The sequence below is a fragment of the Sardina pilchardus genome, chromosome 1 (assembly GCF_963854185.1).
Source record: "Sardina pilchardus chromosome 1, fSarPil1.1, whole genome shotgun sequence".
Taxonomy (NCBI): domain Eukaryota; kingdom Metazoa; phylum Chordata; class Actinopteri; order Clupeiformes; family Clupeidae; genus Sardina; species Sardina pilchardus.
Genome location: NC_084994.1, coordinates 12,722,056 through 12,737,697, shown reverse-complemented (window position 1 = coordinate 12,737,697; position 15,642 = coordinate 12,722,056). Strand labels below are relative to the sequence as shown.

Here is a 15,642-nt window from a genome sequence, read left to right as displayed (position 1 = left end):
CACAGATACAACGTTAGCACTGCACCATCTCCACTCCCACATCACTAGACACAACGTTAGCACTGCACCATCTCCACTCCCACATCACTAGACACAACGTTAACACTGTGCCATCTCCACTCCCCATCACTAGACACAACGTTAGCACTGCACCATCTCCACTCCCCATCACTAGACACAGATACAACGTTAGCACTGCACCATCTCCACTCCCCATCCCATCACTAGACACAGATACAACGTTAGCACTGCACCATCTCCACTCCCCATCACTAGACACAACGTTAGCACTGTGCCATCTCCACTCCCCATCACTAGACACAACGTTAACACTGCACCATCTCCACTCCCACATCACTAGAGACAGATACAACATTAGCACTGCACCATCTCCACTCCCCATCACTAGACACAACGTTAACACTGCACCATCTCCACTCCCCATCACTAGAGACAGATACAACATTAGCACTGCACCATCTCCACTCCCCATCACTAGACACAACGTTAACACTGCACCATCTCCACTCCCCATCACTAGACACAGATACAACATTAGCACTGCACCATCTCCACTCCCCATCACTAGACACAACGTTAACACTGCACCATCTCCACTCCCCATCACTAGAGACAGATACAACATTAGCACTGCACCATCTCCACTCCCACATCACTAGACACAACGTTAACACTGCACCATCTCCACTCCCCATCACTAGAGACAGATACAACATTAGCACTGCACCATCTCCACTCCCACATCACTAGACACAACGTTAGCACTGCACCATCTCCACTCCCCATCACTAGACACAGATGCCTCTCATTTGTCTTTTTATCTATCCTCCCGTCCTTCCTCAGGCCTCGTTCCCACTGATCTAGATAAAGAATGGTGGGACAGCAACAATGGGATAGTCTGTCCAGTGCTCTTTATAGATCAGTGGGAACTAGCCGGAGGACCGAGGAAGGAAGGAAGGGAGGATAGATAAGAAGACGAATGAGAAGGGCCCATAGACACAGATACAATGTTATCACTTGCACATAACTGCACCATCTCCACTCCCCTTCACTAGACATAGACACGTTATCACGTTCATCATCAGACTATTGCTCTAAGTCATCATAACTGGCAAGTACATTCACATTTAGTCATTTAGCAGACGCTTTTTATCCAGGGGCCTGTCAATTATATTACAAGGCCCATTGCCCCCGGAGCAATTTGAAGGTAGGTGCCTGTTAGGTGCCTGTTAGGTGCATGCTCCTACATGTTAGCCCTTAGCCACTACGCTACCACCAACGACAAGTGTGTCTGCAAATGAATAAATGTGCGTAATTGTATTTAATTTCGTAAGCACCGCGCCCCGTAACTTCAGGTGTTCCAGTGAGTGCAGTTTCTTTGTGTATCCATGGTAATCTGTCAGATTAGTCACGTGTCCTGAATTCTAATCAGGCATCTGCTCCGGACCGGCGCCATCCGGGACCTCGTCATCACATCGGAGCGGCAGCTGGTGAAGGGCATCAGCCGCATCGTGGCTGTAACTGGGGACGACGCCAGGGAGGTGAGGCGGTGCTTCACTGCGATGCTTCTGATCATTGCAGCCTCACAGATGGCAGAAAGCCGACATCTGAAAGAAATTGAGTGCATGTTCAAGTGAAATTATTTAAAAGCAATCAATAATTTGCATTAGCCAGCAGATATGGATTAAACATTGAATGTATTGGAATAAATAAGTAAGCCTCTGTAGCCTATATTCAGGTCTATTACATATGTTGCCATATATATATGTTGCTACTGTATGTTTATATGGTTTTAAGGTGTGCTCATATACATTTATGTGTTTTACCTGTTTGTTGTTTTGCTTTTTGTGTCATTGTTTGTGTATCCGTAGGCCAGAGAAACTGGAGATGTGCTGGAACAGGAGGTAGAGGCGTTGTCAGCACGTGTTGCTGCGGCAACCTCCCCCGCCCTCCGTGATGCTCAGCGGCTGGCCAAAGATGTGGGTCAACTCACAGATGTACGTACAACGGGATGAGATGCAACACACACACACACACACACACACACACACACACACACACACACACACACACACACACACACACACACACACAATTTTGTAAATCTTAAACATAATAACTCTATATGTGTGTGTCATTGTACATTACGGATTAGATTACGGATGAACTGGATGAGATGCAACACACAGTTTTAAACCACACACACACACACACACACACACACACACACACACACACACACACACACACACACACACACACACACACACACACACACACACACACACACAATGGATACATACTGTAAGTATGGATATCAAAAGACAAATGAAAATGGAAACGCTGGGAATTAAATACATGTTACTTAGAACACCAACTTAAAAGATGCTTCATTATTGCAAGTAGACATAAATGATCCCTTATACAGTTATGATGAGTAGGTCTGTATGTCTAGTATAAAGTTAGAGGTTGACATTACAGAATACAGAAATGTGCAATTATTTAAATTATTGAATTGTTTAACATTTTATTTGTAAATCTTAAAAATAATAGCTCTCTAATGTGTGTGTCATTGTACATTAAAGATTGCGGATGAACTGAACCATATTTTGTTAGCCACATGTTGTTAGTTAGATGATGTTCACAGGTTTGAGTGACCATCACCGTGTTTTATTTTGCTCAGGCAGTGGAAGGGACACCTATACCTCAGTGGCAGTGGAGGGTCCTTCAGACACAACTGAAGGCCTTACAGAGGAGAACCAACACCAGCATCAGGAAGCTGGAGATCAAAGAGGTGTGGAAACAAACAAACAAACACACAAACAAACATGCAGATGCAACAAACATGCACATACTATTTCACACACAAATTCAGTTTTGTGACAGTGTATCCTTACTGACAGTGCTGCTTGTAGCCTGTAGCACTAGCCACCTACCATAAATGCTGGTAGATTTCACAAAATAATTATTTGGCCTGTGCATTTAACCATTCATGTTGTATTATGTAATATTTATTTGTATATGTTATATGATGTTACCACCCCTCGCTCCTGGTCTCAGGAGCCACATGCTGGTAGGATTTGCTCGTGAATTTGCCCGTTTACGTTGTCTCTGTGTCTCAGGCGGGTCGGAAGGCTCAGGAGCTGCTGGAGAAGCACGGCAGCCGGCCGCTGGTGGTGGACACCATCGACACGGACTCCATATCAGTAGGTCACATGTTCTCACACTCACACACACACACACACACACTCTCTCTCACACACACACACACACACACACACACACACACACACACACACACACACACACACTCTGGTGGTGTGCCTGGAGTGCCATATTATAGAGCAAAGAGCTTTTGGGTTAATACATGACATTCATTCTCTCTCCATCTCACCCCCCCCCCCCCCCCCCCCCTCCCTCCCTCTACCCCCATCATTTCTATCGTTTCCTCTCACACATTTTTTCATCCTATCTATTCTCTCACTCTTTCTCCCCGTAATCCCCACATACCTGTCTTCCTCACACCTTCTTTCTTTCTTTCTCTCTTTCTCTCTCCCTCTATCTCTCTCACCCCCCCTCCTCCTCCTCCTCCTCCTCCTCCTCCTCCTCCTGCAGGTGGTGGTGAAGACGGTGAACCGCTACAGTGAGCTCTCCCCCGGCTGCATGGTGCTGCTGTTGGCTCCGCAGGCCTCCTCTGGGAAGGTCCTCTGTGCCTGTCAGGTGCCCAAGGTAAAGGTCAGAGGTCACAGGGTCACAGGGTCATGGGGCGTGTGCAGAGACGGTGGATAAAGCGAGACGATTCATACGAGGGTCGTGTCCTGTATCTGTTACAGAAGTAGCTTAGGTAGTGGGACCAGCTAGGTCCAGCTAAAGTTTGATTATTTAGATTGTTTCATTGGCATCACACACAATGATGATAAGATGGTGGACATTATATTTCAAATGTATATTCATCTTCTCTCATTGACCAGCTAGTTCCTAACTCCAAAGTGTAATTATTTATCCTGTGTCCGAAAGAGTGTTTAATTGTCATCACACACAATGACGATAAAGCAGTGTACACCGTATTTAATATATATATATATATATATATATATATATATATATATATATATATATATATATATATATATATATATATATATATTTATCTTGTCTTACTGCTCGTTCAGAAAAAAAAGTTTATGTTTGACGTAATGGTCACGCTTATTTACAAGTCTGGAAATATGTGTAATTTCGCTCCATTGGCAAATCCCTTTAACTAAGATTCATCTTGATAACTAGATGATTTTTGGTCTAGGCATGGATGCAGGTGGCCTAATTTTAATGGTGATGAAAGTGCAGTCTGTCAACAAGCTAAACTGTTGTGCATACTGTACCATAAGGTGACCAGATGTCTGAAACTGAAACCGGGGACATAATCCCAAAAATGTAGGGGAAAACGGGAACATTTTCATCCGATTGAAATGCAGTCTTCAAAAAACGGGGACATGGGTAGTTTTTCTGTATTTTCCCGGGGACAGGCAACCAAAAATGGGGACTGTCCCCTGAAAGCGGGGACGTCTGGTCACCTTAGCACACCATGTACAAAAGCTCTATGAGGTGACATGCGTGGGCCTTGAGCCGGCTCAATGGTGTTTGCCGATGGTGTTGAATTGGCACATTTATTTTACCGATCTCTATTTCCTTACGCTGACCTGACACAATTTTCAAGCGATTTCACAGTCACAGACCATTTCCAAGGTTGTAGTGGAATCATGGGAGTTTTATCGGAGTTCCCTTCCTGGTTTAGTAGAAGGTGGCTGTCTGAGCTTGTTTTAGGACAATGTTGTCTTTGTCTTGACAATTATGTTCCTAGAATTGTTGTGAGAATTGCTTTAAAAAGCTTTAACTGTTTACTATGTTGTAAGTCACTTTAGCTAAAAAGCGTCAGTCAAATGTAATGTAATGTAATGTAATACAAAATAAATGATCTATACTGTATGATTGCATCGGTCTTGGCTCATGCAAGCATAATTCAAATATCTCTCCCTCTCCCTCTCCTTCTCCCCCCCCCTCTCTCTCTCTCTCTCTCTCTCTCTCTCTCTCTCTCTCTCTCTCTCTCTCTCTCTCTCTCTCTCTCTCTCTCTCTCTCTCTCTCTCTCTCTCTCTCTCTCTCTCTCTCAGGGCCGTGGCGTGGTGGCGAGTGACTGGGCGGTGGCCGTGTGTGGGCATCTGGGGGGCAACGCGGGCGGCTCCGCCGTCGTCGCCAAGGGCGTGGGCAACGCCAGGGCTGAGCACGTCAGCCAGGCACTGAGATGGGCACGGGCATACGCAGAGGGAGCACAGGGGTCCTAGAGGAAGACACGGGCATACGCAGAGGGAGCACAGGGGTCCTAGAGGAAGACACGGGCATACGCAGAGGGAGCACAGGGGTCCTAGAGGAAGACACACACACACACACACACACACACACACACACACACACACACACACACACACACACACACACACACACACACACACACACACACACACACACACACACACACACACACACACACACACACACACACACACACACACACACACACACACACACACACTGGAGCATGCAGAGGGAAGACAGGAGTCCACACACACACACACACACACACACAGTTGTGCAGCATAAAGATAGAGATACTCTGGTATTCTAAGACCTCTGCTCTGGACAAATATGAATTAAACTCCAACAGCTAGGTGTCTATAAATAATTTGTACATATGATATTTATATTAGGTATTGTATTGTTAAGCAACTCTTTGAGCAAGTGTCATCCAGGCAGTTCGCTGCTATGCAGATGTCTGATATTTCTTTGTTTTAAAAGAAATAAAGATTTGTGTTGTGTGTCTACTCAGTGTCAGACAAATTATTTGGTCTGTGTTCCATATTGAGATGATATTAGATAGAAATGAATTGAATTGATAAAATACGCTAAAATACGTTAATGCCATTGAGGCGCCTTCATTTCATAGGCTACAACCAAGTCAGGTGTGCACGGACAAACATCTGTTATGGCAAACAATTCCTTGCCGTAAATTAGTGTGAGACCCGATTCACAAAATTCATGCATCAGCTGGAACTAGGAACAAAGGAATTCGGGGATATAACCACATGGTCTGCGATTGGCTCTAAACGTTTAGAAGTCCCACCCCTTTCTTTTCGAAGTAACGAATAGGGAGAGAGATCACGTTCCATTTGTGTCTAGAGTAGATGGCGTTCCACAGTTCCTCATTTGCATAAGGCGTCGTACTTATTCCCAATGTAACTGCGCACGGCTTACCATTTCTCACTTCCAGAAGAGAGATTTTCAACCATGCCTGAGCCAGCGAAGTCCGCACCTAAGAAGGGATCCAAGAAAGCCGTGACCAAGACGGCAGGAAAAGGAGGAAAGAAGCGTAGAAAGACCAGGAAGGAGAGCTATGCCATCTACGTGTACAAGGTCCTGAAGCAGGTCCACCCCGACACCGGTATCTCCTCCAAGGCGATGGGCATCATGAACTCGTTCGTGAATGACATCTTCGAGCGCATCGCTGGAGAGGCTTCTCGCTTGGCTCACTACAACAAGAGGTCCACCATCACCTCCAGGGAGATCCAGACCGCAGTGCGTCTGCTTCTGCCCGGTGAGCTGGCCAAGCACGCCGTGTCCGAGGGAACCAAGGCCGTTACTAAGTACACCAGCTCCAAGTAATTGCTTAATTAATTGACTTAAAAACAAAGGCTCTTTTAAGAGCCGCCCATCTGCTCTATTGAAAGCTGTTTATTCCAATGAATGCACGACCGGTACAGTGTGATAACTCGTTGGAGGATCTATGCTAATTGAAATATTTAGTTTTTCTCTCTCAAAATAAAAAAAAAACAATAACGGAGGAAGTAGGTTCTCTATGCTAGTGATGGAAGGTACTAGTGCTTCCTCACTGGTCTTGACCACTATATACTAGTAGTCCCTGTATCCTCCCTATCTGATGGGTTTGTTATCTTACATGAGAAATCTGTCCAATCATAATAACCGGGAGCTCAGTTGCATTTATGTTCATGGAGTAGGCTACTGGTCAGACAAAAACGTAAACAAATCGGTGCTATCTGTTAAAGCAGCCAAAGCGCGTACAAGCTACTGTGGCATGCGAAATCTTACCTTTGTGCCTGCTAGCAAAGATCGTATAGTTACTTTATAAACCGTCTCTGCTGCTAGCAAATGCTGTGCAACATGAGCAGTGTCCTTACATGAGACTACCGTGCGAGTTCAACCCAGTTATTGAGAATGAACAGTATGAATCCCGTAGACATTGCCTGTCACTGTCAGCCTACCTCCTGTAGCCTGAAGTCCATACCGAAGTCGCTCTCCTGTGCCCCCCCCCCCCATTCCCACGGAGACCATTTTTTAAAAGTATGTATTTATTAATATCATTGTTGTTGTTGTTTTAATGTAAACATTTTTATATTAATATATATGTCCATGTAGTTAAAGAGTACACACTGCTGTAATTTCATGTGTAGACTTTTTGCTACAAACATTGTCTGTTTCTTTTGTTGACAACAAATTGTTCTTCACCGAAATGACAACTACCCTTAATGAATTTCCTAAATAAAGGTTGAATGAATGAATGAGTGAATGCATTGACTTGTTGGCCCTTAACAGTTGTGCACATACAATCTCAAATACTTTCTGAAGTGTCTCCATTTGAGTGAATTTGTAAGCAACCACGTTTCGTGTAGCCTTTCACGTTAGGCCCAGTGTAGTTAGCTGCCCTTTCGGGTATCCCGTTGATTGGTTCAAGTTCATTATAGCCATTTCAACATAAAAACACAGCTGATAGGAATGAACATGGCAGGGTGCTTGCTCTTTTGTCAACTAAAAATTCCAGACTTTTTCCAAACGTATAATTTTTTCTTCAAGACCTCGACATTTTGTAGTTTTGAGAGTCAGGCTGCCAACACGCAATCATTTTTACTCTATAATAGTAGTATAATGAGATGTAATGCAGATTGCAACCATACCGAGACCCCCATGGCAGGACCATCTCCCTCCCAAAGACCCTCTCAGATGCCCATGGCAGGATCGACCTACCCCACCCCTTGATTCTAACTCTGGACTATCACGATTCATTATCACGATCATTTTGTTCAATATTGACATCACGATTATTAAACGTGATTACTCAGTGATTTTGGATCTATCATCCATATTCACATAAATTCACTGTCATGAAATTATGGATTTTGATTGCAAATGGAAAAAAAAATGAAATCTCAAAAGTCGCAAAATTGTGGAGGGTATATCAGTCATGTTCAGTCTGAGTACTTGCATCAGTTCTTCATGAGCTACACTTCAAGACTTTTCCAAGACTTTTCTACAAAATTCCAAACTTTTCAAGGTCTGGAAAAAGGCACTTTAAAATTCCATACCTTTTAAGACTTTCAAGACTTGAGCAAGCACCCTGCATGGTTACATAAGGTTTGGACACTTGCAGCCTGATAACAACTCTAGCCTTGATAAGCTTTGTTTATAGTAGAGACTGTGAATCTAGCCTAAGTTTCAAGTTGTTACTAGTCCTTAAATGATAGGGGAGGGGAGGTGAATGTTCAGTGTGATTTGAGACTGACTGACAACCAGGCAGTACAAATTATTACTAGAAATAATATTGTGATGGAATGAACTTTTTAAAGAGGTAAATAGGTGGCTCTTAAAAGAGCCTTTGGATTGAGAATGTGTTCGTGAATTTAAGCACGCTCCCCACGGATGCGACGAGCCAGCTGGATGTCCTTGGGCATGATGGTGACCCTCTTAGCGTGGATGGCGCACAGGTTGGTGTCCTCGAACAGACCGACCAGGTAAGCCTCGCTGGCCTCCTGAAGAGCCATGACGGCGGAACTCTGGAAGCGCAGGTCGGTCTTGAAGTCCTGAGCGATTTCTCTGACCAGACGCTGGAAGGGCAGCTTACGGATCAGCAGCTCGGTGGACTTCTGGTAGCGACGGATCTCTCTCAGAGCTACGGTACCGGGCCTGTAACGATGAGGCTTCTTCACGCCACCGGTAGCCGGGGCGCTTTTACGGGCAGCCTTGGTGGCGAGCTGCTTCCTCGGGGCTTTGCCACCGGTGGATTTACGAGCGGTCTGCTTGGTTCTTGCCATCGTAGAGTTCCCTCCTCAGATAATGTCAGAAGTGAGTAAACGCTTGTATCGAAGCATCGCTTTTTATACGCTCCCGAGCTTGTGTAGTCATGAAGATCCCCCGCCCACATTGTCCTCGTGATATGGTAAAACGCCACATCCGGCTTGCGCCAATGAATCCTTTTCAATTTTTGTGAAATGCTATTAATGTAGATGTTCTGGTCGGTCTGTATGTGAGAAGATATACCTATTCAATGTGAATCCTAAAAATGATCAGAAACATGAATTGAGGTTCAGGTTGACCATCATTGTGGTCCATTTTTTTTCTACAGTCGGAACAAACTTTCTGCTAAGATCCTTGATCCGCTTTAATAACCCTCTCTGTTATCTATCTAGTAGCTGCTAAGCCATAAGCTATCTATCTATCTATGCTTAGATTATATAACTAAATTGTTACTGAGCATACTTATTTAATACCAAACATGAAGTTCAAAATGTTTATGAGGGCCAACCAGCGATTGTTGTCATAACGATGTTTTGTATCTGCCATATCTTTCCAGACGCCTTTGTGCAACGATTGTGGACACTACATTATTGTAGTGTTACAAAAACGATTACAAATGTAGCGGTAACAATATATCTGGGCGTCTGGATTTGTTGATGTGGTTATATGAGTAACACTGTGCTGTCGTTCCCAATTCAAACCGTAACTTATGACGAACACCAGGGTAATTGGCCGACCGTCCCATGTCTGTCTTTCACAACACATTCATGATTGTTTTTATTTTCAAGATCAGTTCAAGACACAACCAGTACAGAAATAGAATAAATACTTTCACGGAGATGAGTGGGTGGCTCTTAAAAGAGCCTTTGAGTCGATGTAGGTTGACCGGTATCAAGTTACTTGGACTTCTCGGTCTTCTTAGGCAGAAGCACAGCCTGGATGTTAGGCAGCACACCACCCTGAGTGATGGTCACTCCGCCGAGCAGCTTGTTCAACTCCTCGTCGTTGCGGACAGCTAGCTGCAGATGGCGGGGGATGATGCGGGTCTTCTTGTTGTCACGGGCAGCGTTACCGGCCAACTCCAAGATCTCCGCCGTCAGATACTCGAGCACAGCGGCCAAGTACACCGGTGCACCAGCGCCGACACGCTCGGCATAGTTACCTTTGCGTAGCAGCCTGTGGACACGGCCCACGGGGAACTGGAGTCCAGCCCTGGATGAACGAGTCTTGGCCTTAGCCCTAGCCTTGCCTCCGGTTTTGCCTCTTCCACTCATTGTGGTTTTTTTTTATTACTGTTTTATATTAGCTTCAACAAATTGCTGATGCGTTTAACGCTAACGAAATTATGTTTATATGTACCAGGCCATCACAGGCTTGCTCAGTGCCTCATTGGCTGAGGAAGTGATACTCAGAGCCAATCAACACATTTGCAACGTAACAGGGAGGGGCGATCGAAGGGGAGTGTCTAGTAGTTTTCATCAAGGTCCGCGCTCTAAGTATTTATAAACGCGACAAAGCAGCACAGGCATTCATTACATCATTCTCCAACGAAGATTAAATAACATTCGACAATGTCTGGACGTGGCAAAGGAGGTAAAGGACTCGGAAAAGGAGGCGCCAAGCGTCATCGCAAGGTTCTCCGTGACAACATCCAGGGAATCACCAAGCCCGCTATTCGCCGCCTGGCTCGCCGTGGTGGCGTGAAGCGAATCTCTGGTCTGATCTACGAGGAGACTCGTGGTGTGCTGAAGGTTTTCCTGGAGAACGTGATCCGTGATGCCGTCACCTACACCGAGCACGCCAAGAGAAAGACCGTCACCGCCATGGATGTGGTCTACGCTCTGAAACGCCAGGGTCGTACTCTGTACGGTTTCGGCGGTTAAAGATCGGTCTCCATCAATCGACACAAAGGCTCTTTTAAGAGCCACCCAATTATCTATGAAAGTATTATGTTCCAGTGTTTAACTACTCACTCTTGTTAATGAGTACTTCTCCATTGTCTACCAAAATCAAGAGTTCAGTTTCCGCACTGCAATTCATTCTTTTCCCCAAAGATCTTGTATCTAGTGGATGGTGCGAGACTGGTTTCATACCCATACAATTGGTAACATACAACCATTTGCACTAATATGCAAAATTACATCTAAAATGAAGCAGAGAAGCAATCATGATCGGAAGGTAGCCTATCTGATCTAGCTAGATATCTAACAACGTCTAAAAAATACAATGAATAATAAATACATCACAAGTATACAACCAATCAGAAGTGAGTAAAATGACGCCAACCCGCCTCTTAATATCTTTGTCACTCCTTTTCCTGTTCAGCGGGATTCTGAAATTGAACGAGTATCTGAATCTGAATAGTCGTCTAGTGATAATCATACTCCTGTACATCTAAAAAAAAGTTATTTCATAGAATACCAATATAATTTAAGGCATTTGGAATAAAGTGCATTTTGTAGAGAAGTTGGGTGGCTCTTAAAAGAGCCTTTTGTATGATTCTTGACAGTCTTCTTGCTGTTTACTTCTTCTTGGGTGCTGCCTTTTTGGGCTTAGCGGCTTCAGGCTTCGCTGCTTTGGGCTTTGCTGCCTTTGCCTTCTTTGGGCTCTTGGTAGCCTTGGCTGCCTTGGGCTTCGCTACCTTCTTGGGGCTCTTAGCGGCTTTCTTGGGTTTGGCCGCCGCGGGCTTCTTTGCCTTCTTCGGGGACTTCTTGGCGGCTGTTGGCTTTTTGGCTGCTGCCTTCTTGGGCTTCTTTGCTGCAGCGGGTTTCTTAGCAGCGGGCTTCTTCGCCTTGGGGGCAGCCTTCTTGACGGCCTTCTTCTTCGGCTCTGCCTTCGCCTTGTTCAGCTTGAAGGAGCCGGAAGCACCGGTGCCCTTGGTCTGGAGCAGAGTTCCCTTAGTGACGAGACTCTTGATGGCCAACTTGACACGGGCGTTGTTCTTCTCCACGTCGTAGCCGCCGGCTGCCAGAGCCTTCTTCAGCGCCGCAAGGGACACTCCTTTCTTCTCCTTGGACGCAGAAATAGCCTTGACGACGAGCTCGCCCACGCTAGGGCCAGTCTTCTTCGGCCGGGGTGCCGCCTTCTTCTTGGGAGCCTTTGCCGGAGCAGCGGCGACGGGTGCTGGAGCAACTTCTGCCATTGTTGAGAATAATTTTCCGCACAGTGGAATGCTGTATGAATAACAACTCTCTGGGAAGAGGGCTGGACTTAAAGCAGCGATGAGAACGTTTTAGACTCACCCCAATCAGCTGCCCATAGACTCGCTTCCGCGGTGCGCTCGCTTGTGTTTTCTCTTCTCGTATTTTGCTAGAAATATGAGCGACGGGACGTAATTAATACTTGAGAAGCATATTGCTTATAAGAAAACAAAATGTACTTTAAAACGGACATACAGAGGGTCAATATATGGCGGTATATGTTCTGCAAAAAAGAGCGAACCGCACAAGTCGGTGTATGTTTGTTGCTGCCATAGTTGGTTTTGTGTGACAATCACAAGCATTTAAACGATAAAATTTCGTTATGATGAGGAAACGAGTTGCACTGGGCGAAGAAATACATCTCCCGTACTGATCTAGAAAGTTTTGTTTTACACGGAGTGCACAGTTTTTATTAAAACGAGAGCTGTTTCGACCATGTAAAACACACACCCGCCATGCAAACGCCGTATCGTAAACCCGCTGTAAAACATTTTTAATAAAAATAACGACAATTGACGACATATTAAATATCGCCAGAGAGAAGAATAGTGAACAACGGGCTGTACTCTTTCATCTAGGCATAAGTAAGGGTTACATTTTCGTGTAATTTCTAGCGAAATAAACACTATGAATCAACGATAGGCTTTGTCGCCATGATCGCCTTTAGAGATTACCCCTCCACCTAAACTATAGATTTGGCAGGACTCGCTTCTGAATGTTCGCATGCAAATGTTTAGTGAGCAGTATTAACAGATAGAACCTTTATCAATGGAAGACATTTTATTCACAACAGGGAACTGTAAATTATCTCTCGTTATAATGACCCCGTTACACAAAGGCTTTGCATGCACGAGTCCTCCGCTCAACCTTCCCAGTATCTCCCCGTCTCAGATCTCCTTTGTCGCCAATATGCACAAACACCAAGCCTATCCGTAATTCGCACATCAAATTTAATATCCTTGGAGCAATTCGATTATTAACTAAACATGATTTAAGTGGAATTATTGATCAAATCCGCTTTACTGTTTAAAACTGACCCCTATAAGGACCTCCCCTTTTCAACTTTTAGGCTACTAGGCCCAGGCCTACCCCTGCAATGATGAGCAAACAGTTTGCCCAAGATTTCAAAACCAATACACTTGAGCTCAACAAACAAACAAAAAAACAAAAACAAAAACAGGTCAGTGCCAGAGGATAACTGTGCCAGAATGTAAACTATTTTCATTCTTGATCAATTGCAGCGAGACCACCCAAGCTCAACCACATCATTCAATCTGCACAGCCAATGGCAGTCTTAGGACACATTTGTAGCCTATACAATTGCCTTTTCCTAATAGGCCTAAGTGAGGGATTCCATGTCTGCTGATTTTCATAGCCTACATTTTAGGTTTTGTTTGTTTGTTTGTTGGCTGTCTTCTTTTATTCTCCATTTATAGGCCTACTGGGTTTAACAACAGCAAAAACAGACTTAGTTAATTTTTTTGTTTGTTTATAATTATTATCATTATTATTTTCTGTAAAGCTCTTTGAGCTCGGTGCTAGAAAAGTGATACATAAATCCATTTTAATAGGCTTATGACTTCTGGAAATAGTGTATCATAATCTACTCGGGGAAATGGATTCTTGCAGGGACACCATTCTTTGTGGGAGAGGAGTTTCTAGATTATGTTGTGCTCACCTGAAAGTTTGGTCTGGCTGTGTATTGAGAATTCTACTCAAATTGAAGACATTAGCCTTTGTAGTCTTCTCATCTTGTGTGATCATATACAGTAAATGACAATATATTTCTCATGACATGCTGACATTAGGCTAAATGGGGCTTTAGGCCTAAGATTTGGCCTATTGGATTTGCATGGTTGTCTTGGTTAGCTTGGTTAACGGGGAATTTGAATTATTTATTCAGTGTCTGATTTTATATCTTTGAATTGTTTCTGCCTACACTGTGGGCAAGTGTTTTTGAAAAAAAAACAAAACAATGTAAAGGAACTGTAGTCATTTATAAAGGATATGCATTTGGGGCCTATAGGCTATTTACAGTGTAATTTCAGGTGTCCTTAGCTTTTATCTTAGTCATTCTAATCTATCTATGCTATTGCGTTTGTTATAATTTTATTTTATTTCTCATATCTGGGAAAGTATGATGCAATAACACTCGCATATTTGTTATAGGCCTATCAGCCTTTATATCAGAGGAGACCAATTTGCATCTTTTACATTTTTTTTTTCTTTTTTGTGCATCCTTGTCACCAGGAAGCATGCCAGATGAAATACTGCAGGAAGATAATTATGGCATTTTGTGACCATGACCTTTGACCCCAAGATAATTATGGCAGAGCCCCTTTAGGGAGAGCCGGTCCACTTCCTATTAACTCCATTGTACCGGATTGTTCCTGCAATCTGTTGAAATTCTGCTAGGGGTGCTGCCGAGCAAGTGATAAATGAATTGTGGTCTATGGAGCTATGCGGCTAACGCTCGTTTTTTTCACAGTTGACAACTTCATTTCTTAATGTACATTGTCGTAGTAGCTACCTGAGTATAGGTTTTCCTCTGGAAATGAAATAAAAAGTCACTCATGTCCTTTCTGCTTTTCATAGGATGGGCCGCTTTCCGTGTAACATGCTAGCATTTAGCTCATTGATGCTGATTGGTCAGCGAGAAATCGCGACCGATTACGATGACGTCGTGAAGCTGAACCTTCTTTTAGGTCTATGGCCGTAAAGTGGTTCGCTTTTGTGTCACGTGACATGAAAACTTTGAAAGGGTTTTTAGGAATAACAACACATATAGAAAATTGCATTGGTCAGCTAATTGTCAAGTCAAGTTATCCTGCATCGCATGCATTAATGCAATTTCAGGAGAAAAAATGATATAAAGACAAATGTGGTATTGGGGGGTTCAGCTCCATTGCCACCCATTCATTCATCACTTGCTCGTGATCGCCCTCTAGTTACAGTACCATGCGGAAGTATTTCGCTAGTGGTCCTTCTCCCCTTATTAGACATTCTCTGATTATGGGATGTATCACTCCATGTGACCATGACATTTGACCCCAAGATAATTATGGGATGTATGACCCCATGTGACCATGACCTTTGACCCCAAGATAATTATGGGATGTATGACCCATGGAGGTATTATATATAACTGGAGAGAGTGACTAAGTCCCACCCTCCATACAAATGAATGGCCGAGGCTAGGCTAGTAAATCCGGCCAATTTTCGTCAACGCCATATTGAACACTGGAGCTCCGATCCAGCGCCAGTCGGCTCTGACCATGCGCAAAG

General features: G+C 44.1%; 6 protein-coding genes across 6 annotated transcripts in view; 3 read left to right on the top strand and 3 right to left on the bottom strand.

The window, feature by feature from the left end:
- aars2 (alanyl-tRNA synthetase 2, mitochondrial (putative)) overlaps positions 1 to 5,895 on the top strand; it is a 19,846-nt gene extending 13,951 nt beyond the window's left edge. Inside the window, exons 17-22 of the mRNA XM_062553210.1 lie at positions 1,454 to 1,562; positions 1,893 to 2,018; positions 2,705 to 2,815; positions 3,144 to 3,227; positions 3,637 to 3,750; positions 5,188 to 5,895. Coding sequence (XP_062409194.1) covers positions 1,454 to 1,562; positions 1,893 to 2,018; positions 2,705 to 2,815; positions 3,144 to 3,227; positions 3,637 to 3,750; positions 5,188 to 5,358 — 715 coding nt within the window. The 3' untranslated portion in view covers positions 5,359 to 5,895. The remainder of the gene's footprint in view (positions 1 to 1,453; positions 1,563 to 1,892; positions 2,019 to 2,704; positions 2,816 to 3,143; positions 3,228 to 3,636; positions 3,751 to 5,187) is intronic.
- Positions 5,896 to 6,341: 446 nt separating this feature from the next.
- Positions 6,342 to 7,604, top strand: LOC134060108 (histone H2B 1/2). The gene has a single exon (XM_062516751.1). The coding sequence runs from the start codon at positions 6,359 to 6,361 to the stop codon at positions 6,731 to 6,733; it is 375 nt and encodes a 124-aa protein (XP_062372735.1). The 5' UTR covers positions 6,342 to 6,358; the 3' UTR covers positions 6,734 to 7,604.
- A 1,126-nt stretch (positions 7,605 to 8,730) lies between these two features.
- Positions 8,731 to 9,246, bottom strand: LOC134059360 (histone H3). The gene has a single exon (XM_062515723.1). It carries the CDS (start codon positions 9,172 to 9,174, stop codon positions 8,764 to 8,766), a length of 411 nt encoding a protein of 136 aa, XP_062371707.1. The 5' UTR covers positions 9,175 to 9,246; the 3' UTR covers positions 8,731 to 8,763.
- Positions 9,247 to 9,718: 472 nt separating this feature from the next.
- LOC134059690 (histone H2A-like) lies at positions 9,719 to 10,712 on the bottom strand. The gene has a single exon (XM_062516185.1). It carries the CDS (start codon positions 10,429 to 10,431, stop codon positions 10,054 to 10,056), a length of 378 nt encoding a protein of 125 aa, XP_062372169.1. The 5' UTR covers positions 10,432 to 10,712; the 3' UTR covers positions 9,719 to 10,053.
- Positions 10,713 to 10,728: 16 nt separating this feature from the next.
- LOC134060644 (histone H4) lies at positions 10,729 to 11,542 on the top strand. Its single transcript, XM_062517344.1, has one exon. It carries the CDS (start codon positions 10,729 to 10,731, stop codon positions 11,038 to 11,040), a length of 312 nt encoding a protein of 103 aa, XP_062373328.1. The 3' UTR covers positions 11,041 to 11,542.
- LOC134102498 (histone H1-like) lies at positions 11,535 to 12,323 on the bottom strand. Its single transcript, XM_062556655.1, has one exon. The coding sequence runs from the start codon at positions 12,297 to 12,299 to the stop codon at positions 11,679 to 11,681; it is 621 nt and encodes a 206-aa protein (XP_062412639.1). The 5' UTR covers positions 12,300 to 12,323; the 3' UTR covers positions 11,535 to 11,678.
- Positions 12,324 to 15,642: the final 3,319 nt, after the last annotated feature.